This window comes from Galeopterus variegatus, unplaced genomic scaffold (genome assembly GCF_000696425.1).
Source record: "Galeopterus variegatus unplaced genomic scaffold, G_variegatus-3.0.2 Scaffold1995, whole genome shotgun sequence".
NCBI classification, from domain to species: domain Eukaryota; kingdom Metazoa; phylum Chordata; class Mammalia; order Dermoptera; family Cynocephalidae; genus Galeopterus; species Galeopterus variegatus.
This window is the reverse complement of record NW_007728106.1, coordinates 183,046-209,185: the sequence shown is the minus strand read 5'-3', so window position 1 is coordinate 209,185 and position 26,140 is coordinate 183,046. Positions and strand designations below refer to the sequence as shown.

Sequence of the window (26,140 nt, the reverse complement as noted above, 5' to 3'; positions counted from 1 at the left end):
TCCAGAAGTATTATAGTCTTACCTCTTAGATTTAGGTCTGTGATCCATTTCTAGTTAATTTTTGTATGTGGTATGACATGTGAAGTAAGCTAGCCCCCTTCACCATTCCATTTACTTATAAGTGCTGAATAACTTATCATAATTTAGAATGTTAAGACCCAGGAAGCTAAAATAATCAGATTTTTCTCACAGTACTGTACTATGGTCATTATTCTTATCCATGATCCTCAAGCAAATATTCAGCATTATTTTGGTATTATTTGTAATCTACTACATTTAGATTATTTGAAACATGACAATCAACGTGTGGTATAGAGACATGCATTTTACCAGAGCATCACATTTATCTGGTATGCCTTACTCTGACCATGCAGGATAAACAGGAATTTACTTGAAATACTTTTCAAAATTTATGAAAATCTGTGGGCAGAAAGACTATAATGCTGTCGTAATAGTTTTCTGTGTTGCATAACATATTACCACAGACTTAATGGCTTAAAACAACACACACTTATTACCTCACGATTTCCACAAGTCAACAGTCTGAGCTTGGCTTAGCAGAGACCTCTGCTCAGAGTATCACAGGCTACATAGGCTGCATTCAGGGTGTGACCCAGGCCTCCTGTCTCATCTGGAGATTGACTAGTGAGAGATCCATTCCAAGCTCACTCAGGGCATTGGCAGAATTTATTTCCTTGTGACTGTAAGACCAAGGTCTGACTTCTTACTGGTTGTCAATCTTCAGTTCCTAGAGGCCACCTGCAATTTCTTGACAGGTGACTCTCTCCATAGGCCCTCTCACAGCATGGCAGCTTGCTTCTTCAAAATCACCAAGGGAGAGAGTGAGTCTGCTAGTAAGATGGAGTCTGATGTAACAATCACGGGAGTGACATCTATTACCTTTCCGTATTCTACTGATTAAAAGCAAGTCACATAACCCACGCACACTTCAAGGGGAGGGGATTACAAAAGGCATGGGCAACAGGAGGCAGAGATCATTGGCAGCCACCTTAATGTCTACCTACCACAGTCATGGAATGGTCGTGCTCTGATTTCTAATCACTGTCAAACCCCCAGCTTCACAGGCCAATGGTTCCCAACATAGATGCTTTGGAGAGTCTACAGATGCCCCAAATCTAGAAAAATCTCAAACAAAAGATTAAAAACAGCTAAACATACAAACTTAAAAACATTATTTTTTATTTTTTTAAAAAAACGTTATTATAGAGAATTTCAAACACACACAAAAGTAGAATATGATGAACCTTCATGTGTTGGTCACTCATACCTAACAGCCACCAACCCGTGGCCAGTCTTGCCCCATGCTCGCCCCCATCTACTCTGTGCTCCTGAATGGTTTGAAATGAAATCCCAGACTTCCTGTCATTTTATCCATAAATATTTCTGTATATATATTTGGTTTTATTAAACATAGCCACTATGCAATTTTCTTACCTTAAAAATTAATAGTAATTCTTTAATATCATCAAATATTCAGCCTTCCAATTTCCAATTTTCTTATTATTGTCATCACTTACTTACAGCTTGTTTGACCCCAAATCTGTAGTGTTCATACAATAGGTTGATATGTCTTTTAAATCTTTTTCAGTCCACAGGTCTTCCTTTCACTGTCTTTCTCTCTTTTTTTCTTGAAGTTTATTTGTTGATGAGACAAGGAGAGCAGGTTCTTTTTTTTTTTTGATCCTGTAGAGTTTCCCACAGTCTGGAAACTGCTGACACATTACAATTTTTAAAAGTGAGCTTACTGCAAAATCAACTTTGCAAATACTCTTCAGATTTACTAAACGGCCTTTTTCTCAGTAATTATATCATCTTTCTTTACTTCTTTGCTTCCTGAATTCATTTATCTTGATCACCTCAGAATCAATAACAAAAAGTTCTGTAAAACTGCCATCTGCTTTCCCCTGGGGTTTATATCTTAAAACAAATTTTCCTCAATTGAATTCAAATTGAATAAGAGCATTGAAACCAAGGATCCCTCATTAGACAGTTTGTTATTTCAAAGCATTTTCTATTTACTGTGCCTTATTTAGAATACAGCATAATCCTACGAAGGCAATTCTGTTTGTTCAAAATAGTGTATAATTGGAAATAATTGCAATTCCCAATCTCACATAAAGTCTCTCAATTTTTTTATTAGAGAAATTTAATTTATTAGAAACATTGTACCATCTGAATCTATTAATATAACATTTCTTTATGTTTCAAATTAATGAAGTTGCATTACTTCAAGAAATAATCACCATTTTAAATCTAAGTCTTAAAGATCATTCAACAGAAGTTTGCATTGACTTCATTCTTTTAAAAAAAACCCTATTTTTATAGCATCAATATAATACATAAATATACAAGTATTTTTAAAAGTCAGTAGGACTCTTAGACTTATAAAGAAAACCAGAAATTTCCTTTCCTGCCTGCCCAACCCTGATTCTTGCTCCCCGTAGGCACTCAACACTTGACAATCAATTTCCCAAAATGTTTTTGACATCTCTCATTCATTGCCATTGCCTTTCTTGTTTTCTCTGCCCTGGGGGCATTATATCTTTTTTAATTCTTTTGCAGTAATTCTTGTGGGGTTTTGGGAGAAAGTGGAGATAAATGTGTATGTTCAATTCACCATATTTAACTGGTAGTCCTCATGTTCCTTTTTTAAGAACACTATTGTGCCCACATGTCGCTTTCCTTCTCAGTGCAAGGATAAAATGTCTATATATGTTGCTTGTAACCATGGAGAAGAGGCGACGGGTGCTTAGGATGAGAGCACTTTGATATAAGAAACTTTCTCCTATCATCCATTTTTGGATCCTCTTTTTGGATTTTCAGTTTCTAGTTCCTTTGTTGAGAGTCCAGAAAAGTGGAAAAGTTGGCAAAGTATATGGAATTTTCAACAAATGTAACAGGCATCTTCCAGACTAATTAGGATGGGTATATAAGTGAGCTGCAAACCCTTCCTCCAAACAGTTAAAGACAATACTTTTGTAACTTTCTTCATCCACCAAATTGTTGGAACTATACCTCCCAATTGTCCCCTCTGACTTGAAGGGGATAGGTCTTTGGCCTGGCTCAGCAATAGTGTCGTCCTGCAGTTTTTAGTGCAGTTTCCTGGCTCTCAGGGAGTTGTGATGGAGTGTGTCCCTCATCCTCATGGAACAGCACTTCCCAGAGCACCATATGCCACTGAGAGTGTGTCTGTTGTGGCGCTTTCACTTTTGACCTTTCTCCCTAGGAAGGCCTGTAGTGTTGGTTGCTCGCCTCCCACCCTGAGCAACCTACGTGCAACATTTGTACCATGACTCTCCTCCCTTTGGGGCATGTGTCACAAAGAGGTTAGGGAGTGACCTTGTGCAGTGGTATGCTGGTAAGTGTTTAACGCCTGACTGTCCGGGGGAAATACACCTGATTTGTAGCATTTGCCAATTTCTGTTGCATAAACACTCCTACCATGGTTGACTTCAGGCTACCAACATGACTTGGAGTTGGGAAGAAAAGTGTCCAACTGTCTCTTTGAGAATCACGAGCAGACTCCAGCACATCACTGCCTTTGGGAATAAGATTCAGGGTTTTCATTCCAGACTGCCAGACTCAAGGACAAAGTCATTTGTCTTTTCCATTGAGCTCCTCAGTTACTCCTGCCTTGATGTTCCTGCTGGGCTAACTCTGCCAGCTTAGACATCTAGACTCTACTCTGGATCAACAGAATTCCCTAGTCTCTGTTTTTGTCTTTCCTGTTGGCTAACAATGTGTGTTCTGGTTCGATCTTAATTTTGTTATGTTTTTGCTCTGCTTTGATGTCTTCAGAAGAACCTCTCTCTCTCTTTATTTATTTATTTATTTTTGGTGGCTGGCCAGTACAGGGATTGAACCCTGGACCTTGGTGTTGTCAACACCACGCTCTAACCAACTGAGCAACCAGCCAGCGAAGAACCTCTTTTTAAAATCAACTTCATGCACTTATATGAAACTGATGGCATGTAGAGATTGTGTCTTATCCAGGTAAAATTCTTTTTTTTTTTATTTTAATTTATTTTTCTTTTCATTGTACATGTTTATGTACAATGTTTATTAAATAACAGTTTGTTGTTCCAATATATGCATGTATTGTATAATGATCTGATCAGAAGTTAGCTCATCTCTCACCTAAACATTTATCATTTCTTGGTGGTTATACCGTTCAAGATCCTCTTTTCTGACTATCTTGAAATATACAATACAATTTTATTAGCTATTGTCACCCTAGGGCATCAGAACTTATTCTTCCTATCTAACTGTAATTGTAATTTTGTACCGGTCTACCAACCTTTCTCTGGCACCGCTCCCCCCTCCCCTTCCCTGACTCTGGTAACCACTGTTCTACTCTGTTTCTGTCTTTTTTTCTCTCTTCAATATATTTTTCATAATTGATCCATGATAATTGTATATACTTATGGAGTACAATATGATCTTTGGGTACATTCATGCTGTGTGCAATGACCATATCATGGTGCTTAGTAGGTCCATCACCTCAAACATTTGTCACTTCTTTGTGTGAGGAACATTCAACATCATCTCAACTAGCTATTCAAAGATACACAGTACTTTGCTGTTAACTGTAGTCTCTCTATATTATTCAAGATTCCTAGGTCCTATTATTTCTATCTCTCTAATATTTTGTATTCAGTGACCACCCACTCCCGATACCACCTCCCCCTTCCCTCTACCAGTCTCTAGTATCCACTGTTCTACTTTTTACTTCTATGAGATCAACTTTCTTAGCTTCCATATATAAGTGAGGACATGCGGTGTTTCTCTTTCTGTGCCTGGCTTATTTCACTTAACATTATTTTCTCCAAGTCCATCCATGTTGCAGCAAATGGCAGAATTTCATTCTTTTTTTATGGCTGAGTAGTATTCCATTGTGTATATGTTGTCCAGGTAAATTTCCTTACTGCACTGTGCTGATGGATGGTAACTGGGATTCCTTATTCTGCAGTTCTGTTAACAGTGTTTTCTTTCTTCCACAGTTGACAGGCCTGTCCGAGTATATGCAGATGGAATATTTGACCTCTTCCACTCAGGTCACGCAAGGGCACTTATGCAAGCAAAAACGCTGTTTCCCAATAGCTACTTGTTGGTAGGAGGTAAGAAGTGCATTTTCTCTGTGTCTAGAAAACTTCTTTATAATATGCTTCCTGAAAAGGGCTGCTTTCAGAATTCTATCAGTAAAATCTGACATTGTTAAATGAAATGGCTTTCATTTCATCCCATACCGACTCACTTGTTCACTGCCTAAAGTTTAAAATGACGTTTGAAAACCTATAGGGGAAATTACATTATAGGATTGTGTACGACTGATCCTCAGAGAGAGACAAATTAATGATACCACCAAGGGTAACTACTTCATGTTTTCCATTAATACCTTTCTCACTGTGATTGAAGCATGATCCAATTTATGCTTCTAAAATTTTCTGAAGGGTTAGGAGAAAAGCAATATTATTCTGATTTCAAATCTCAGAGAACCGAGGGGGTTCAGGATGATTAAGGGCAAACAAGGTCATTGCCTATTTCCTATATGTGACCCACAGCACTTAGGATGATGTTGCGCTAACAGTAGTGGCTTATAACAGCTCTAATCAGTTGAATTTATGCACAGTGTGTAAAAGAAATGGAGATTTATGTACCCAGGTAATCGTGATTCGCAGAGAAGGGACTGATGTAACTTCCTAAGCTTGTGGAAAGAGAAGGATAGTTAGATGTGGATTGAAATGTTCCTCCTCCAGAAGGCCTACCTATTTCGATTTGGGTAAAAGTGATAGTACCTGAATAGGGAGACCTGCATCTCACTTCTGTAGCTTCTGGAAGGAGCATATCCATTCAATGATCTGCTGTTGTGGCATTATATGAACTAGGCACCATCAACTCTTAGACCTCTACTGTGAGGAAAAAAAGTCCTATGTACCTGTTTTTTTCAAGTATTTTGTTATCTTCTGCAAGTTTAAAATTACTTTTTGGATATTTAAGAGGAACCCTTAAACAGATTTTGCCCAGGGAGGTGATCACGTGGCTACTGAGTGGAGTTCTTTCCAGAAGGAAGAGATGGTGAAAGGCAAATCATGCAGAGGGAACCCAAAGCAGGCAGGGAGCCTGACCTTTGCTCATTTCCCTTTATCCTGTGTGGAAAACCATTTCCTGAGTGAGCATTATGACCTGGAGTCTGGTCCTAGGCTACTGGGGCCCTGGGGAGACCTCTGCAGTATTATGGCTTTGGTCATTTTGGCAACATGAGTTTGGAGGGGGTTAAGTGTGGGTCACCATTAACTTGGGAGAGTGTGATGCTGATAACCCCAAGGTCAAGGGTTCAGATCCCCTTACTGGCAAGCTGGCAACAACAAAAAAATCTTCAGAGAGAAAAAATGATATAGGTCAGAAACTTGGATCTACATAAAGAAAAGAACATCAGAGAATGAATTAATAAAGGCAAAATTAAAACTTTTATTCTTAATTGATATAACAGATAACAGTTTGTTCAAAATAATAATAGCAACAATGTATTCAATTATATGTGTGCATGTGTGTATATGCTTAAATGTAAGTGAAATAAACGACAGCAATTATGCAAGAGATGGGAGGGAAGAATTAGTAATATTTTGTTATTATAAGTTACTTACACTACCTGTGAAGCAGTACAGTGTTATTTAAAAATGGACTTGGATTAGTTTAAAATGTATGTTGCAAACTCTACTGCGACTAGTAAAAAAAGGAAAAAAGTATAATTGATGTGCTAAAGGAGAGAAAATGGAAGCCTAGTGCTTCTCAGGGTCCCCCCTCCCCCATTTAGGTAAGACAGGATGGCTAAAGCGGGTTACAGTCAGATGTTTTTCTTCCCTCCCAGATGGGTTAGGCTCCAATAAAATTCCAGAAGGTTAGGCTCTAGAAAAATAGTTTCTCCCATGAGCAGGCCCTGTTAAGAAGAAGAGAATGCTCTGGCATATTTCCCCAGAAGCATGAGGGGATTTTTCTCCCATATTTACTCTGAGGACTTAAGTCTGGCTCTTGGAGGTAAAACTCACAACAGTGCAAGGGGTCCTCCTATGACTATGTCCCCTTGGAGTTTTTAACTCTCAGACTTGTCCACACTGAACCCCCAGCAATTTGTCAGTTTAAATGTTCCTACCCCATTCCCGTGGAGGTTTCTGCTTGCAGGTTTCTGTTCCAGTAAGTTGCCATTCTCTTTATTTGCTTGTCCATCTCTCCAATTTTGGGGGGCAGAGGTTTGCCCTGTGACCTCACTTCTCTGATGGATCTAAGAAGAGTTGTTGATTTTTCAGTTTTTTTCAGCTTTTTACTTGTTGTTAGGATGTAGTGGTGAGGTCTAAGCTCCTTATGTGCCAGACCAGAAACCAGAAGTTTTATATTGATATTTTACAACAAAATTGTTACCCCATCACTTAAATATACCCCATGGCATCTAAATATCATAATGTTTTGAAATGTACATCATACATTTACAAAATATATAATAAGCTCTTTTTTAAACTTTCAAATATTTTACAGATTTTCTTCTTTCTCCTCAAACTTGTATTTTCATTCTGCTTCTCTCACATAATTTTTTCTAATGTGAAATATTTTAATGCTTGCAAATCTTTTAGTAATCACTCTATCATACTTCTGTGAAACAAAAATATGTATATAAATTATTATACAACTAACCAAAGCACCACATTATACATTTTGATAAATGATTATTAAACATACACATAAATTTGATTAGCAATGTATGTCTTAATAAAATGAATGGGATTTCCTTATTTGTAGATGTACCTGTGGATGAATGTAACTTATTGCTAGAATGAGGCAGGATTTACATCAATTTTATTTCTATTTTTCCTTGTTGTAAGTGCTTAAATATTTTGTTCACACAAATTTTCAGATGGGAGTGGAATTTGTTATAGTGATGCCTCTCAATTCTTTGAACTTCTAAGTTATTTGCCCAAAATCGCAAAAATAATTTATTATTATTGCCATCAAAAGTAATTTTGATGGTCTATTGAGTGACAATTTGTTGATCCTCCATCAAATTTGTTGCAAGTAATGTATTACAAATGACCTGACCTGCAAAAGGATTTGCTGCCAAGCTATTAGAATCATTTGCTTTTTCCCTTTCTGGGAATTATAACAAAAAGCTATATCAAGACTTATCAAATAACTCTTAATTATAACCCTTACTATTTTACTTGAAAGCAACTTATTCAACCAGATATAGTCAGAAAGAGTTGGAGAAATGGAAACACTGGTAATTTCACTGCACCACTGCCGTTCCAATAATTTTTGATAAAATGCCTTTATCATTTGCTTAAAACTTTTTTTTTTTTTAAATAAAACCTTGGGGCTGCAATTTTAGCTTACTAAATTTGCAGAAGACACCATCTAACCTAATTAGCAAAACCAATCCTCATTGTCAAACCTGCTAAAAAACCTAGCGTTGGGCTGGGTCACAGACCCTTCACACTCGTCCTGTGCAGATTGTGAGCTAGGTAGCTGGAAAAAGATTCTGGGAGCTGTTGGCAAGGTTGACATGCTTTATTTGGACGTGAGCTCAGCCCCCCAGCCCAGCGGATCAGAGCCATTGTCTTTTATATTAGAGTCAGATAGCCAAGGAACACATGTGTGCACACGTGCAGTTATACCACTCTTACATAACATATTTACAACAGACATGCTGAGTCATGCTCAGCCAGATATGAGGTGAGGGAGCTTGATCATTCTGTCTCCAATTTCCTCACACCTAGAAACCAAGGAAGTGTCTTTTCAATTCAAATGTATTAATGTATTTCCAGAAGCTTTATAAAAAGCACTGAGAAATAAATTATAGAATGGATTGTATAACATAGAATCAGTCAAGATTAAGATGGTACAGATCTCAGTTACAAACAAAATGATAAATCAGTGTATGTAATTTGTAGACCTGAAATGTAATGTATAGATAAAATTATATGATATTTATAGGGAGAGGAGTATGATTTTTAAAAGGCACGTTATTTCTTTTCTAAATATTGGTGTGTGTGTGTGTATCAAATTCTAGTGTTTGGCTTTTTGGAATAATTAAGTGAAATCAAACATGAAAATCAAAAATAATTATCTTTATTAGACCCATAGCTAAACATTTCATATGTATTTAAAGATAGAAAGGGGTATATACTCATAAAAAGTAGTTGGTCTGGAATAGATAATTTTATTTTTTGTTATGAGGAAGTAGAAAATAAACATTTTAGAAGATGAAATAGGATAAGGATTATTTGTAAATAGAATAAATATTTTATGGTGTGTATTGAAAAAATAAGATTTAACTTCCATTTTAAATAGTACATATGAAGTCTGAAAAAAAAAAAAATCACATAAATCTTTTACCCACGCATTTATTCCAATGTATCTTGAAAAAATTGATAATTTCAGAAAAAATTCCAGTAACATTTCTAAGCAGCAGCATACTAGCCTATACAGCTTTGGCTTATTGAAGTAATGTTGAAGTGAATAGCTGGGAAAAATATGCTTACTCTTAACTACAAGAGAAAAACCATTTTTAGGACTCAATATGAGCGTTGAGAATAGCTGGAAAAATGCTTACACTTAACTTCGTGAGAAAGCCATTTTTAGCATTCAATATTTCTTCCCAAGGCTCCTTTTGCTTTGAATTCCTGGGCCTTATCTGTCAAGATCCATGTGTTCTTTGGCAATAGTTGGGAGAAGAGGAGGCAAAGTTGTTAAGCAAAAATTTGCATTTTTCTCCACTCTGCCATATTTAGTTTCTAACACCACGTTTCACCTGTAACAGAAATGTAAGGCAGGGAAAGACAGGAAGCTTTCACAGGCATGTGCTTTAAATAGTCGTTAAATGAGGTTTCCATTTGGTTTGGCCTGAAGGCTTAACCCCCAACCCCTTGCAATGCAACATAGTAAGCCTTTCTTTTGTAAAGTGGGGTAAGGGTGGTTTTGGACACCGAGGCTTTAATTTTAGGAAAGGGTACTGTTGGAAGTTGAAGATCTGGACATCGATTCATTTAAAACTACCTGTGCTTGGATACACCTCTTGAAAAGTCTATGTGTCTCTGGGTTATGTGTACCCTAGTTTGAGGAGACCTTTGTCTTAGACTATCTTTCTGAAGTATCACAAACCAACTGAATGGCAGAAATTCTATACTGATGAAAGTTACAGAGCCCTTTAAGAATAGGTGTTCTGTGTTGTTGGTTGAAAGGCTGGCTCTTGTATTATGTGTGTAGTCAGCCGATAAAATGCTTACAGTGAGTTGAAAGAGCCTCCTGCCATATTAATCGTGGTCCCCCGTATATCTTAAGGTAAATTTGTTGTAGAAATTCCCTCAGGGAGAATTTGGAGCAAAGTCTTCCCTCATGAAACCACTTTGGTCGGGACAAGTACATGGACAGGTATATGGTGGGAATACTTGGTATATGGCAGAAATAATTTATTAAAAGACCAGAAACTATGGTAACTGGAGGTATTGGTCTATTTCTCGACCTTAGGCAGTAACAGATACCACAACTGTCATGGTTTTGCACTGTGATTATAATATCTGCATTTCTAATTTTTTAAGCATGTAGCCGGTAATAATTTGAAGATTTTTCTGTGAAAGCTTACCTTGTTAGCATTATTTTAGTGAATCGAGACTATTCACTTGTAAAGCTCCCTTTTCTCCATTTTAATTTACAAGTTCATGTCATTTAAAAACAGGTCAAGAAACTTAAATTTCTATCAGAGGTTTTTTCCCTAAAAAATACTTTGAAAGGATAAGAGTCACCAAATACCCACCTCTGCCTAACAGGAGGGAAATACAAATAACAATAAACATACTACTACTATTACTACTATAGCAGATATAAATGTTACTTCATGAACTTGAGTTTATGCTTTCTTGTAATTTAACTGAAATGAAATATTCCTCTAAGATTCTATTTTGTTTGACTTGTGGGAAATTCAATCTCAGTCTTTATTGGGCTCTCTTCACCTCCCCAGAGTCAAACAAGTGTCCAAAATGTTTACAGAAACAGGAGAGGGGCTTCAAGTCTTCAGGCCAGCACTGTTTTTGCACTACCCTCATCATCTGAGCTCACATAATTCCTAGAAGGGAGCAGATCTACTGTACCTGTCACAGGTGGGGTATCTACGGTCTGTGCTTGGGTGGGAACCCTGGTGCCTAGGGTCTCATGTCCTCATTCCTCCTGAGGCTCTGCCACTGGCCCCTGCTGCTCTTGGGATCCATAGACCTTTGGTCTTTTCCTCTCAATTTGGAGGAGTCTTCTCTCTCTTTTACTTCTTCCTTATAGAATTCCCCCAAGTTGCTCTGGCTTTGGGAAAACAGAAGCCAGGAAGGCAGCTGTCTACCAGTGACTTGAGCTCACAGCTTCTGCAAGGGAGTTTGCACCAAGAGGTCTGGACACCTGCTTAGAAAGAGGGCAGGAAAAATACTGAGGACAAAATCCAAAGGAATATCTCCATAAATGATTCTATGTTTACTACTACTATTAACAAGTGGTTAACATTATTGAGCAGTACCCTCTGCTCATATGGATTTTCTAATTGAATTCTCAAAACTTCACCATGTTTTAAAGACCAGGCAACTGAGGCTTGGAGAGCTTGAGTAACTTTCCCAGTAATAAGAAGCAGAGCCATGCTTAGAACCCAAGTCTGTTGGGCTCTGAAGTTCAACCCCTATGTTATATTTTCTCTCCTGCAGGGTATTTCATTTTGAGCACAGTGAGCTGCCAGGATGGGTTAGCTGCAGCATGAGCTCCCAATAGCTCAATGAATTCATCCATGGAATGCCACTGCTCAGAGTTCTCCATCTGGTTGTCAGAGTGCATTTGCCAAGACTCAAGAACAACAGTGCTGCTTTGGGTGTAATTAATGTTTAGACAATAACTGGGCAGCATGTTCAGCTGCTTCTTGAGGCCACTCCTGGGATATGAAAATAGGACCCTGTATTGGCATAAACAGTATGTTTGTTTTCTTTGTGCTGCCAGGAGGCCATTACCTCAGTCATGTAGAAGTTATACCGAATTGCTCAGGTGCAGGCTCCAAAAGGGGAAGGGTATGGCCTAGCCTAGTTTTGTGCTGTTTAAAATAGAAAATTGATGGATCTGAAACCCATTTCTATTAAATATGATTCTTGAGGTAGTATTTTAATAAAGTCCTAAAAGAACATTTGAAAAGTCTTAGATCAGTTTTTAAATTGTATTGTGTGGCCCATAAATAATTCCTATGTATGGAGTCCAAAGCCAATGCAGTACATAGTCATTATGGCCCTACCACCAGCCTCCCTTTCCTCCTCTGCCTCTGGGCAGGTTGGGTGATTCAAAGGCAGGCAGGGCCCTTTACTCAAGTTGTTCAAAAAGTGCTTCAGGGGTTTTCAAATGTTGTATGTATCAGAATTATCCCTGCAGCTTGTCCAAAACAGAGCTGCCTGGGCCCCACTCCAGACCCACTGAATCAAAACCTCAGGAAGTAGACTGGGCATCTTTGTGTTTAACCAGCTCCTTAAGTGATTCTGATACTCATCAAAGTTTTCGAGCCAGCCACATGGTTGACGCTGTTTTGGTAACATAAACTGCTATAGTAGAAACATCTTAGGAAGTATGTATAAGAGATATACAAGCACGTAAGTATGTATCTAGAGACTCATTAGCCTCTTACTTGCATGTATGTTGTTGAAATATACCTGCAGATAATATACATCTATTATTTTAAGTAATAATAAGCATTTGTTGAGGATCTATATGTTATCAGCCACTGTTAGTTCATTCAACAACTATTTTTAAGAGCCTGCTGGGGTGAGGTACTGTTCATCAGAAAATGAAACAAATAAAAGTCCCCACCCTCAGGGAGCTTACAGGGGAACACCAACAATAAAATTAAATAAGACAGGTATATGAGGACAAGTGCCATGGCAAAAGTAAGTTGGGGAGGGGGTCACTACTTGGAATAGGTGGCAGGGGAAGATTGAGGGAGGAGAGGGAGTGAGCCCTATGGGTATTTGGAGCACAGCTATTCCAGGTTTGGGGAACAAGAAGTCAAAGCCCTGACCGGAGGAGGAACATTCATGGTGTCTTCAGGAAACAGCACCAAGGCGGGGGACTGGGTCAGAGAGGCAATGAATAGGTAAAGGTATGGGCCTTGTAGAGGCCTGTAGGTCGCCGGAGGACTTTAGCTTTTATTCCGAGGGAGATGGAAAGTTTTCTGAGCCTGGGAATGACACAAACTGACAGGTTTGAATGGGCTGATTGTGGCCAATGAGAACAGGCAGTTGGGGGTGGGCAGGGCCGGAATCAGGAGACCAGTTAGGGAGCCACTGCAGAGATCCATGGGAGAGATGGTGAGTAGGCTGGGGTGGGAGCGGTGGTGGAGGGGAGAAGAACATGGATTCCAGGAGCACTTTGAAGGCAGAGCCTGCAGTTTTGCTGAAGGCTTGGATGCAGAGTGTGTGAAGCGACTGTAACAGGAGGTTTTCCAAGGATGCTGAGTGTGGCCGTTAGCTGTGCTTTCTCTGTGGCCAGATTTGGTTCTGGGTGAAGGCCATGATTTGGTTCTAAGCAAATGATCATGTTTTTGTTTTTAAAACACACATTGTACACTTAAAATTAGTGAATTTATTGTGTGTACATAATACCTTTGCAAAAATCTTTTTGCAAAGAGCAGTCAAGGTAGTTCTGTCTGGCTGCAGCAAGACCCTCACTGGGATCTTGGTAAACAGGGACTGCACCCACAATGACATTTCTTCCTGACATATAGGAAACCTTAGGAAAGCTGCCTTTGCCAGTCAAAAGACAGGATAGTGAATAATGTTTATTGTTCAGTTTATTTAAAAGTGCTTTTATATAAATCTTCAAAAAAATCCTTTCTAAGGCTGATAGTGAAGAATATTACTATTCCCATTTGAGGGTCCAGGATCCTGAGATCTAGAAAGGATAATAGAAGATGTGGGAAGGATGAACTCTGCTAGAACATACCTTCTATTTTATGACTTTCTCCTCTTGATTGTGTGACCTGATGTGTAGTGACCGGACTTCGATCCGGGCAACAGAATTGTGTGTGTGTGTGTGTGTGTGTGTGTGTATGCGTGTCACACTTGGGATACTAAATACAGCAATCTAGTAGAAGAATTGGAACTGATTGTTCAAACCTTCTATAATTCAGGCCTCTTGGTTCCTGTCCTTCTCTCTCTTGTCTCTGTTCATTCGGTCATTTTATTTCTGAATAGTAATTTTCACTGAAGGGTAGGATAGGAAGATAAAAAGATATGAAAGTCACATTAGGTAGTGTGGAGAATAATTTTAATAAAAGCCTCAGAGGAGAATGCAGTTGTAATTAGCACTAAAATGAAATTCTGAATTGCAGGTGGATTCAGCTTGCTTCACTCTCCCAATCCTTTGTTCCTGTGAAAAACTGAGTTTGATTATGCTACGCAACTAGCGTGGCTGTCTTCCTTTTGTCTTGCTGAAGAAGCCATGTCTGCACCAGGGCAGCTGTGAGCAAGGCCTGGGCCAGGTAACAGCATTTAATGCATTTGTCTGTTTTAGTTTGCAGCGATGATCTTACCCACAAATTCAAAGGGTTCACCGTGATGAATGAAGCAGAGAGATATGAAGCTCTCAGACACTGTCGCTATGTGGACGAAGTCATCAGAGATGCTCCATGGACCCTCACACCAGAGTTTCTGGAAAAACACAAGGTACTTCTCATTCTCCCACATTCTCTAAGTAGCAGGATTCGGGAGTCTGGTTCTGCAGCCGAGACCACAGAAAGCCCAAAGACTCTTGTAATTTCTAAGAGGTAACTTCAGGAACCGTCATGTGGCGTCACTTGATGTAGCACCTCTCTTCCTCCCAAGCCTGAGACTGGTATCCTTTCCCTTCCTTGAGTGTGGGCACTGGAGCTAGACCACCCAGGTCCAAATGCTGCCTCTATCTCTTTCTAACTGTGGGTGCTGGAGCAAGATATTTAACCACACTGTACTCACTTACCTTGACTGTAAAATGGGATGATACTGGTGTTTTTCTCGTGGAGCTGTTTTGAAGATCTAATGAGATGATCTAAGTAACACTGGCTGGCCCGTAGCAAGAGCGCTAAAAATTGTCATCACCATCACCACCATCATTATTGGTGCTTATATATTCACAAGCGTCTTTTTTTCATGGAACGAATAAGCACACGTTTTATCCAGAAGGTCATAGGTCAGCATTTAAGGAAAGAACTTTATATCTATGATTTTCTGATCCTGAGACTCCTACTGACATAAGATTTTTATTAGTTGAAAACATGAGAAATTCTTTTGATCTGCAGCAAATTATGTGCTTTGTATCTCCCCACCAGCCCCACATTAGGAGCTATTCTTTCCTTTTATAAGCAGTACAAAAAAATAAGATTAAGCTGTTCTAAGAATTTTCTTTTCTATTTTTAAATTCACAATGCAGAATAGAATAGAGAACACTGATAAATGTGTGTGGGTAATAGCAGAGGAGACAATTTCCCAGCAGGAATAAAAAGAAAAAGGGAAAACTACAATATGATTTACTTTCAGTAATCACTAACACATTTTTACTAAGCATCTATTGTATATTCAACATGTGCTAGGCATGATGGGGGATACTAATAATGATAATGATGGCTGCTATTTATTGAGTATTTACCAAGTGCCCAGCACTGTGCTAAGGGCTTTGCTACTATATGAATTGAATCCAGTCTTGTGGCTATCCTGAGAAGTTGTTGTTATTATGCATTGGAGTGGAGGAGGAAATAAGTTTGAATATTGAGAATAGAATTAATAATAATAAACATTTACTGAGTACTTTCTGTGTACCAGTTATTATTTTTAAGCACTTTTACATAATTATATTATTTAATCCAATGATTCTCACTGGGGGCAAGTTTGCCCCCAAGGGACATTTGGCAATTTCTGGAGACATTTTTGGTTGTCACAGTTGGAGAGATGCTACTGGCACCTAGTGAGTAAATGCAGGGATGCTGCTAAGCATCCTCCAATGCACAAGATAGCCCCTCGCGCCAAAGAATTATCCGTCTTGAATGTTGCCAGTACCAAGGTTGAGAAATCCTGATTGAATTCTTACCACCAGCTTATGAGTTATATAGCTAGTAAGTGGTGGGGCAGGAATCATATCCAGACAAATTAAACCACTACTCAAAAGTACCTCTCAAGGTGAAGTGAAGACTCATTATGAAGGGCTTTGAAAGCCAGGCAAGGAGTGCTTACTTAATGTCCTAGGAAACAGGGATGAAGATTAGCAGGCACAAGGATGACCAAAGGACATTCTGTTTAAGGGGGACACCCCATGCAACAGCAGGATGGCTTGTGGAGGAGAGAGCGTATAGTGAGGAAGGTCAGATACTACTTGGTATCAGTAATCTAGATGATAGGGCCATGGATTTGGTGTAGTAGCAATGGAGAGGAAGTGATGGGCTCATGCTTGTGTGCACACACACACACACACACACACACCAATGGGACCTGTGACCTATGTACTATGGAGAGTGAAGGAAGTAGGAAAAGAAGACTGACTCCAAAGTTTTGGGTCCAGGTAAACTGGGAAAATAGAGGTGCCATTGGAAGGGGGCACCAGTATTCAGGAAGATGAATTAAATTTAGGACAGGTTGATTTTAAAGTGACAGCAAGAAGTGGTAAAAGAGAAGAGGGCTGCAGTGGGAGTTAAGAAAGCCTGGCCTGGTTCCTGGCTGCCACCCCCATCTTCAAACCACTGACAAGCTGTGTGACTTTGGGCAAATCTAACAAGTTTTCTAGTTTCAGCACCTTATGTCCCAACTGAAGTAGTAGTATGTGTCCTACCCACCTCACAAGATGGCTATATGAGGGTCAAATGAGAAAAGTGACAAATTCATTTTCAGAATATAAAACTTGACCTAAATGAGGGCCTATTGTCATCAGTGGGAAAGGAAATGGAGATTTGGGTTCCTCATTATAGCAGGAGTAATTAAAATCTGAAAAATGAATGAGTTCTTTGAAGGAAAAAGTTTACAGGCAGAAGAACAGAAGGCCAAAAAAACCTACTGTCAGAGGTAGGAGAAGGAAGAGGGGCCAGCAAAGGAGAGAAACCAAACATTTATTCTTTAATTCCCATTGTCTCATGGAAATAGAGGCAGTTGGAAAGACCTTTCAGTCAATGATTCAGATCCACACTGTAAATGTAACATACAACTGCCTTATTTCAAAAAGGCATTTTAGAGGCACCAGTCCCCTTTAAATCTGCAGACATACACATCCAGCCCAGTGGTGATGTCACTCTTCTGTCTCTCCAACAGATTGACTTTGTGGCTCATGATGACATTCCATATTCTTCTGCTGGCTCTGATGATGTTTACAAGCATATAAAGGAAGCAGGTGAGGCATTCCCCCGTGCTCACCGGTCCACTGTGGCATACTAACCAGGTGTAATAAAAGACATCTGCCCCAGGATATCTGCAGTGTATACACACAGGGTGTTGGAACTTCAGGTGTTTCCCGAGCAGCTTCTACAAGCCTATGTTGATTTTTGCTAAGGCTCAGTATATGGTATATAAATTTAGGTATTTATATAGGAATTAACCTGAACACCACAGTACTCAACTTCAGGTCTGAGGCTCTATTTCAGGGTTCATCAGACTAAAATCACAGGACCCTATTTCTTAAAGGGCAGTCATTTTCTTCATTCACAATTAAGTCTTCACAATGAATTATTTCAGACTCCTAAGAAATTTCCTCCCAGAATAAGACAGATAACTGGCTAATTAATGATCTGGCTCCTTGTCTCCAAAGTAAGTCCTGCCATAATTCTAGTGTCAGTCTCTCATGTGATCATAATGTCCTCAGGTACCACATGTGGAGGGAAAAAAAAAAAAAGGATAAATGCTTAAATGGCTTGGCTCATTTTCTGCTATTTTACTATCTACCATGCCTCTTATCTACAGGCACTGTAGGTGCATCCACATGTACCTTTCTACATACTCATACGTTAAGCCATTATCTGGCATGGTACACATACTCCAGTTTAGTGAGTTACCATGTACTCAGGGATTTCAGGAAGTCTGATACACCCCACTTTATACTAGAGCTGCCCTATTGTTGACACTTGCTGTCAGAACCATCTTCCCCACTCCTGGGGACCACTGGAACTCCACTCAGCTTGCTCCCACCAGTCCCCACTCTCAGTCTACTGCTGCTACATACAGCCCTTTCCTGGCACTCATGAACCTTCAGACTCTTGAGGTAGGATGGGCTCCTAAGGGTCACTAACCCAGGCTCCTAGTTCCTCCTTAGCATCACTGCCAGCTTCTGGTAGAACTGATGCCTATACGTCTCCCGTGATGGGGAACTCCCTCCCTCCCAAAGCAGCCCATTCCATCTTTGGATGGTTTTGACTGTCATTGGTTAACCCATGAATTTTCTCAGTGCATTAGCAAGCCAGGAATTGTTTGAGGGAAAATGGGATACAAATATGAATACAATGTAGCCCTCACCCTTGAGAGAGAGCAGAGACAGACATAAATAATTACACCCAAATATAATAAGCCTGTGGTAGGGTATATATAGCAGGCTAGGTGGGACTGTATGAAGAAGCTTGGCATATTTGGAGAAAATAAAAATGTTAATGTAGTGTAGGGTGTGTAGAGGTGAGGACAGAGATGGAGACTGGCAGGATGGGTTGGTTTAGACTTAACTTCTGGCTGGCTGGTTAGCTCAATTGGTTAGAGCATGGTGCTAATAACACCAAGATCCAGGGTTTGATCCCTGACCAGCCAGCCACCAAAAAAAAAATTATATCTACTTCTGTATGTAACATGGAGCCAGATACTGCTTTGAGGCAAGGGAATTTCATGATCAGGTCTCTTGTAGGGGAAGGAGCAACTATGGGGCCAAAAGTATTTTCTGTAGCTGAATTTACTCAGGAGTCCCCATTTCCACAGTTGACAGAAAAAACATGCTTGACATTTGAAGTAATTCAGACTTTTCTAGGTTTGTCCTTAGACTGTGTGGAGTAAACTTTTTGCCTTTTTCTCCTGGGGTGATCTAAGTTTCTGGGGCCTATGTATTGGCCTGGCATGGGATGGGGATCTGATTCTTGCTGATCTTTAGTTGTGGGGTAGCAAGACCTGCTGCTCAGCTATTACCCTCACCTACCAGAGCCCTGTCACAGCCTGTGACACTCAGCTGCCTCCTCCATCTGCCAGCCACTTCCCTTTTTGCTCTGTCCTCACTACAGCCTGTGCTGCAAAGTACCCTTCCCTATGCTACAGGTGTGCCACCCCCAAGGCATGCTGATCTCAAATTTCGGCTACCTTCCATATTCCTCTAGAGAGTTCCCAGGAAATTGAAAAATGTCCTCCATAGTCTCCTGGAGGGCGAGGGGAACCAGGCAGTGGGAGGAGGCCATGTCAGGCCCCGTCTGACCTGCCTGCCGTGAGGAATGCTCAACCGAGGCCTCCCTGTGTTGGACTCTGTGAGATATTTCCTCCCTAGTGGTAAACAGGGTGCCAGCCCCGCAGCTTTGGCCTTTCTAAAAGGGTCTCATTCACTTGTTTAGGTGTAGGAACAGATCCAACATTTTTCTAACCCTAGCAATCTGGCGTCTCTATTGTTGCATAACAAAATGACTCCCAAAGTTAGTGACTTAAAAGAGCCACTTTATTTTCCTCATGATTTTGTGGGGTAGGATTTTAGCAGGGGCTTGGCTGGGTGGTTTTTGATTGAGGTCTCTTAAACAGTTGTAATCAGATGTTAGTGGGGGCCGCAGCCATCTGAAGGCTCAACTGGGCTGAGGCTCCCAGACAGTGTCCTTCTGTGGCAGGCATTGGATGCTGGCTGTCAGTAGGGAGCTCAGTTGCAGTTGTCACTGGGGCATCTACATGTGGCCTTTTCATGTTGGTTGGGCTTCTCACAGCATGGTGGCTGAGAAGGGAGTATGTAGAGAACAAGCAACCTCAACAGAAGCTGCAAGGCTTCTGATCTAGCCTTGGAAGTCACGCAGTGTCACTTACACCACATTCTATCAGGTACAAGCAAGTCACTGAGGCTAGCCTAGATTCAAAGGGAAGAAAATTGTGGCCGTCTTTAGTCCACCACAATTCCCTTCCCAAATTGAATAGTCAAGTGGTATTTTACTTGCCTTGGGAACTCAGGCATAAGACTATGTGTGGCTTTTCATATGCACAAGAACCCTTTCTCGTAGACCATTAATCTGCTCTGCTGATTCCTCACCAGGGGGGAGAGCCATGTAAAGATCTGTTTGGGGACCAGGTAGAGAAGGCCAGAGTTCATTGTGGGTGAAGGATGCTCAGAAATGGCCTGAGCATTCACGTTTGGCTTTTGTACTCTAATCATGGTTTATTTTGAAAGTCAAAAATCACTTTAAATGAAGCCAGAGATATCAAGGGCATGGATTAAGCTTTACAACACTCTGCTCTGCTTGTCAGAGCTACATGTCAAAATCCTCTAGCAAAGCTGGATGAAAAGAGGGAGCTTAAATTAAATAGACTGTAAGGTCCACATTACTCATCGTCATTCTAATATTGCCTACTACTGTTGAAAGTTTCCTTCATTAACATGTGCTTTGCTGCTTCTTAAAATAGCTCCATAACCAATGCTGCAGTTCTGAAAAGCATGATAAAAAAGGTCCTCTGATCATGCTCATTACTGAATATTTTTAGCAGAGCAATAATTAGGATTTGGAGGAAGCCGGGTGCCTCATTATGTCAGCAGAGGGCTTGGCTTCTTTCAGAGGCCTACCTCCCAACCAGCCACGGAAAATCTCTCCCCAACCCCAAATCTACTTTCCGTTTGTCAACCACAGAGACCTCACCCTCTGGCTTCTAAGAAAGGGTGACTTCATGTCACTAATGTCTAAATGAGTTGCTAAAATCCGTTAGTAGCTAGAGAATCTTCTTAACATTTCAGCAGGCAGGGGACTGCTGAAAGATGGAATAGATTTCTTACCAGAAAGCTCTCTGCTGCTCCCATCAAGGTGGGGATGTTGTCCCAGACTGCCTAGCTTGGGACCACTCAGGGTTTCCCCACCCACCAGAGCCCTCTGCACAGCTGGGGCAGCTTGGGTGCTATTTATGTTCATGCATTTGGATGTTTGCATCCTCTGCCTTCCATTTGGTTTTCTGTGTTTGATTTCATCCTCCTAGAAGGCGATAAAGGAAGTTTGTGGTCTAATGGCAAGCCCCAACTCAGTCCTCTGAGTCATGAAATATTAGAAACTGGATGCTTTGTTTCTAACATCAGCAGAGCCATACTGCTGCTGATACTGTGAATGTGCAGAGGATAGCAAAAGAAAATTCCAAAGGGACACCCTAGTTGGGGCTACAAGACTGAAAAATCCAGAGAGAACTAGATTTGGAAGGGTGCTTAGAGATCAGTATTCATCTCATTCATTGTCACCCAGTGCTGAGAACGTAGAAGAGAACAGGAAAGGTACAGTCCCTTCCCTCATGTAGCTTATAGTCAGGTGGGGAAGAAAGTTATTGAACAAGTTGTTTTATAAAGATCTTGCAGTATTTGAAGCAGTAGCCCATGGGAGAAAATAAGTATCAAATAGGAAGAAGTAGTCTAGGAGTTGAGAGATTTCCTCGAGGAGGTGACACTAAAGCTGAAACGCAATGGATGACCAAGAGTTAACCAGGTAGAGGTTGTGTTTGTGGCAGGGTGAGGGGAGAGGAGCCAGCATTTTAAGGACATTGAAGAAATCTAGTGTGGCTGGGCTGAGGCAGGGTCAGCCTGTTGCCCAGCTCCATAGAATATAAGAATGGTCACTCCCACCATCCCCTGCAGTTGTGCAGCACAGAGGCCTTGGTTTAGGGAGTAAAAGGGAGAGAATCTGAGATGAGGCTGGAGAGAAGCACAGGGAAGAGATCACGCGAGCTGCTGCAGAGCCAAGTTAAGGATTTGACTCAATCCAGAGGACAGTAGAAAGTCAATGAAGGGTTTTCAGCAGGCATCTGACTTGCATTTAGAATGATCACTGTGTGGATATTGCTGTGTGGGTTGAGACAGACAAAATGACATTGCTGGAGACTGGTTTTGAGGCTCCTGCTGTAATCTTTGAATTAGATGGTGTTGGGTTGGTTTAGGATAAAGGATAGAGAAAAGTGTGTGAATTAGGGAAACATTTAAGAAGTATGTTGGTGATTGGAAATTGATTGGATGTGGGGAGTGAGGGAGAGGAAACATGGCACAGATGAGTCCCAGGTCATCTTGTCTAGCCACCTCACTTCTCAGCAGAGGTGACCAAGGTCAAGTAACTTGCCTTCAGAGGGTTTGAGTGACTTGCCCAAGTCTGCAACTGAAAACCCAGTGCTGTTGTCCCCAGGTTCTATCCATGAGGCCTGATGTCTCTGACTGTGTGGCCATAATGATATTGGGTAGAAAGATCTCAGTTGCCAACAAACACATCATTTCAGTTGACAACGGAAGTGTGAGCATAAACCCAATTCTTGTCTTTGTTAATATTTCTAACCTCTTTATAGCCCTGTATTGGTAGGTACACCCAAATATATCTTTGATGACTTTAAGCAAGTTCTATCAGAACTTGGCATCCTGTGTGCTTGTTTATTTTTACTCAGTCCCACGTATTCCACATGAAAGGGCCTTTGAGTGGTGAAACCACCATGCAGAGTAGACTGTTCTAAGGGAGATAAAATCATCTAGCACCCCCGTCGGCATGTCTTTTGATCAGAGACAACAAAAATAGTACACTATTTCTTCTTTTCCTTCAGTATAATGTGACGCAGACTTCCTTGGGGAATAAGGGGAGTTGCTGTGATCTGACTAATTCTCGACTCAGTTATTCTTCATTCACTTACTCATTCAATTTACATCTGTTGAGCACCTTCCATGTGCTAGAGACAGGGGCACAGAACTGGGTGCTGGGGATGCAAAGACAATTAAGGCATAATCTGTGCTTTCAAACTATTCACTTTCTACATGGAGATAGATATTAAAAATACCTTTGTTAATGGAAGACAAGTTTATGTCCTGATGTTGTGGATTCTGCCCAGTGGTATCAGAAAAGACTTCCTATTGGCATAACCATGAAGCTGTACCTTGCGGGATGAGGAGGAATTCTACAGTTGATGTGGTTTGGGAAGGGGTATCCAGGGCAGAAAGGAAGAGCTCAGCATGAGCCATGCGAGTGCTTGGTGCAGCCTGGGACAGGTCCGCGATGATGAACATGCAGTGTTTGCGGTAGGGAGGAAGTGTATGAAGCTGAGGCTGGAAGAGTTGGCTGGGCCAGAGGTGAAGGCCTCACTGGCACATCTGGGAGCTCCAACTTTGTCCTGGAAAGGAGAGCCATTAAAGGAAATGGGTCAACCAAGTGATCTTAACTTTCCTCTCTATCTTTTTTTTCCTTCTTGGACAGGAATGTTTGTTCCAACACAAAGAACAGAAGGTATCTCAACATCAGACATCATCACCAGAATTGTCCGTGACTATGATGTTTATGCCAGACGCAACCTCCAGAGAGGGTACACAGCCAAGGAACTGAATGTCAGCTTTATAAACGTAAGCATGCCACCCCACACCCTCTGAGGACCACCATGTCCCACTACCACTACCACCACTGCTGTTGTTTATTGAGCACTTTGTGCTGTGCAGTGTTCTTAATGCTTTGCGTTTATCATTTCATTTAATGCACACAACAACTCAATGATGTATTATTATCCCCATTTTACAGATGAGGAACCCAAAGTCCAAAGGGGTAACATAAGTTAACCAAAGAACACAGGTAGTGAGCTGCGCACTTTATAAAGGAACTTCCTCATTTCGCTCCCTTTGCCCCAACCTCCCTCTTTAGGGTTTTAAGACTTGGTAGAAGGGTTTCTGGAAGATCTGCCCCTTGTAAGAGGCAAGAGTTGTCTTCTGCTCAAAGGGAAGGAAGGAGGGCAGTGGCAATGAAAAGCTAAACCCAGAGAAAATGCTTTCTTGTTTCAACGTTTTTAAATTTTCATTTTATTAAGGCCTTACAGATGCTCATTAGAAACCTTAACAGCCGTTTTTTATTGTCCAGAGAAATTACAGCTGCTTAAATAAAGACTAAAGTCTTTGGCTTCCTTTTGTATTTCTACTGTATTGTTCCCACAGAGCTGCTGTTAGTTTAATAATAGAGCAACTGTTAAAACAATCTTTAAAACAAGCAAAACAAGCTGTTTAAAAGCAAAAAGGGCAGCCCAGTTGCTGGAGGTGATGTTAGTGAGTCTGGACAACTGTATTTGCCTGGCCTCCGAGGATTAATCTTTGATTAAAGTGAGAACTCTCCATACATACAGAATTCCAATCCCCCCAAAACATACTGTATTTTCAAAGGGTGATTTGTCTATAAAACTAGGTACTTATAATTATGTGCAGCCATAATTATCCAGCAGCTTACACAATTTATCTTTGGTACCTTCAAAATAGGTGGACTTCATTAATTGTAAATCAGTGGTTATTAATTGTCCTCACAAGGCAGGGAGTGTTGAGTCCAGGCTCTGTAACTTCATCTAAGCTGGGCAACAAAACAGAAAGTGTGGGGTTCAAGCGGCACCAGAACAAATGGCTAAAAAGAATTTGGTCAAAGTGATTATTTGGTATCTTATAGAGAATAAAGCCCTGGTTATTTCAATCAGTAAAACTGTGTTCTTATCAATTGAATTCAGTCAACCATCCAAGCATGTCGAGCCATTTCCAAAAGTTATTGCTCACTCTCTTTAAGCGGCCTTTAGATAAGCCACTTAGCTCAAGGAACCATGCAGACAGTGTGGATACACTTGCTGCCTTCCTGTGACGACAAACCTGGCTGCAGTTCAGAGATGAAATCAAATGCATTGGATGGGCTTGTAGATGAATCATAAAACTTCAGAAGTGGCAGGGACCTGACGGGGGTCAGTCACCCAGGCCAAGTCTCTCGATTTACAGATGAGGAAAGCTGAGCCCAGAAAGGGCCAAGGTCCCTGAGTAAAGGAGAGATGGAGGTAGTAACAGCCTCTGAGATACGAAATATGAAAATTATGAAATATGAAATGAACTTTAGTCCCACATAATAAAGAAAAACGATAAGCCTTATTACTCCATTAGGAGAAAACATACAATTTCATGGGGGAAGACCCTTTGTCTGATGGTTCTATTTCATGGTTTTGATACCACTCTCATCAGGTAACACAGATAAATGCCTGTGCCACTTAATACTAAAGAAACAGCCAACACACATGAACATTTGCTAAATGCCAAGCTTTGTGCCTAGCACTTACATGCATTATCTTATCTAATTGTCATAGGAACCCTATGAGGTAGGGATGATTATTATCCCCATTTTACAGGAAATTGAGGAAATTGAGGTTTAGAGGTGCCTTGCCCAACATACGATGACTTGTCCAAGATATGATGGCTTCCAGGCACACAGCAATGCTGCAGAAAGGCTGTAAGAAGAACAAAATTCAAGTCCAGAGAAGCTGTCAGAACAAAAGCTTTCTTTGTCACAAAGGAAATTAATGCAGTTCACAGCTAGCCACCAAAAAATAAAAAAAATAAATGCAGTTCAGTTCACTTAGTGGAAAATATTATTACCATGAAAAGTTTAGTATAACACATGGGTTTTAAGGTCCAGTCAATGACCCACTTATTTCAAGCAATATTAATTTTAACAATGTCCCTGTGAAACAGAGAACTCAGGTAGCCTCTGAGTGGCCATTCTGTGCACAATTTATGTTTTTGTCTAAGTCCCAGTATAATAGAATGGGTTATTTGCCCAATAGCTACCCATAATAAAAAGATAAACTATACATTTTTTCATATATAGTGAATTCAAGTCATAGACGTTTATTTATTTATTTGTTTATTTTTTTAAATTTTATTTTGTCGGTATACAATGTGGTTGATTATTGTGGCCCATTACCGAAACCTCCCTCCCTCCTCCCTCTCCCCCTCCCCCTCCCACCCAACAATGTCCTTTCTGTTTGCCTGTCGTATCAACTTCAAGGAATTGTAGTTGTTATATCTTCTTCCCCCCGCCCAGGTTTTTTTTTTTGTGTGTGTGCGTGTGTGTGTGTGAATTTATTTATTTATTTTTAGCTCCCACCAATAAGTG

The 26,140-nt window shown here is 40.4% G+C and overlaps 1 protein-coding gene and 1 non-coding gene across 3 annotated transcripts in view; both read left to right on the top strand.

Annotated features, from left to right (window-relative positions):
- The window catches only part of PCYT1B (phosphate cytidylyltransferase 1, choline, beta), an 81,059-nt gene that overhangs the window by 32,752 nt on the left and 22,167 nt on the right, over window positions 1–26,140 (top strand). For both annotated transcript variants that reach the window (XM_008579960.1, XM_008579961.1), the window contains 4 exons: window positions 5,022–5,138; window positions 14,587–14,738; window positions 17,343–17,421; window positions 23,438–23,580. In XM_008579960.1, the coding sequence (XP_008578182.1) occupies window positions 5,022–5,138; window positions 14,587–14,738; window positions 17,343–17,421; window positions 23,438–23,580 (491 nt within the window). The remainder of the gene's footprint in view (window positions 1–5,021; window positions 5,139–14,586; window positions 14,739–17,342; window positions 17,422–23,437; window positions 23,581–26,140) is intronic.
- TRNAI-AAU lies at window positions 18,746–18,818 on the top strand. Its single transcript has one exon. It is a non-coding gene; the product is annotated as a tRNA-Ile (tRNA).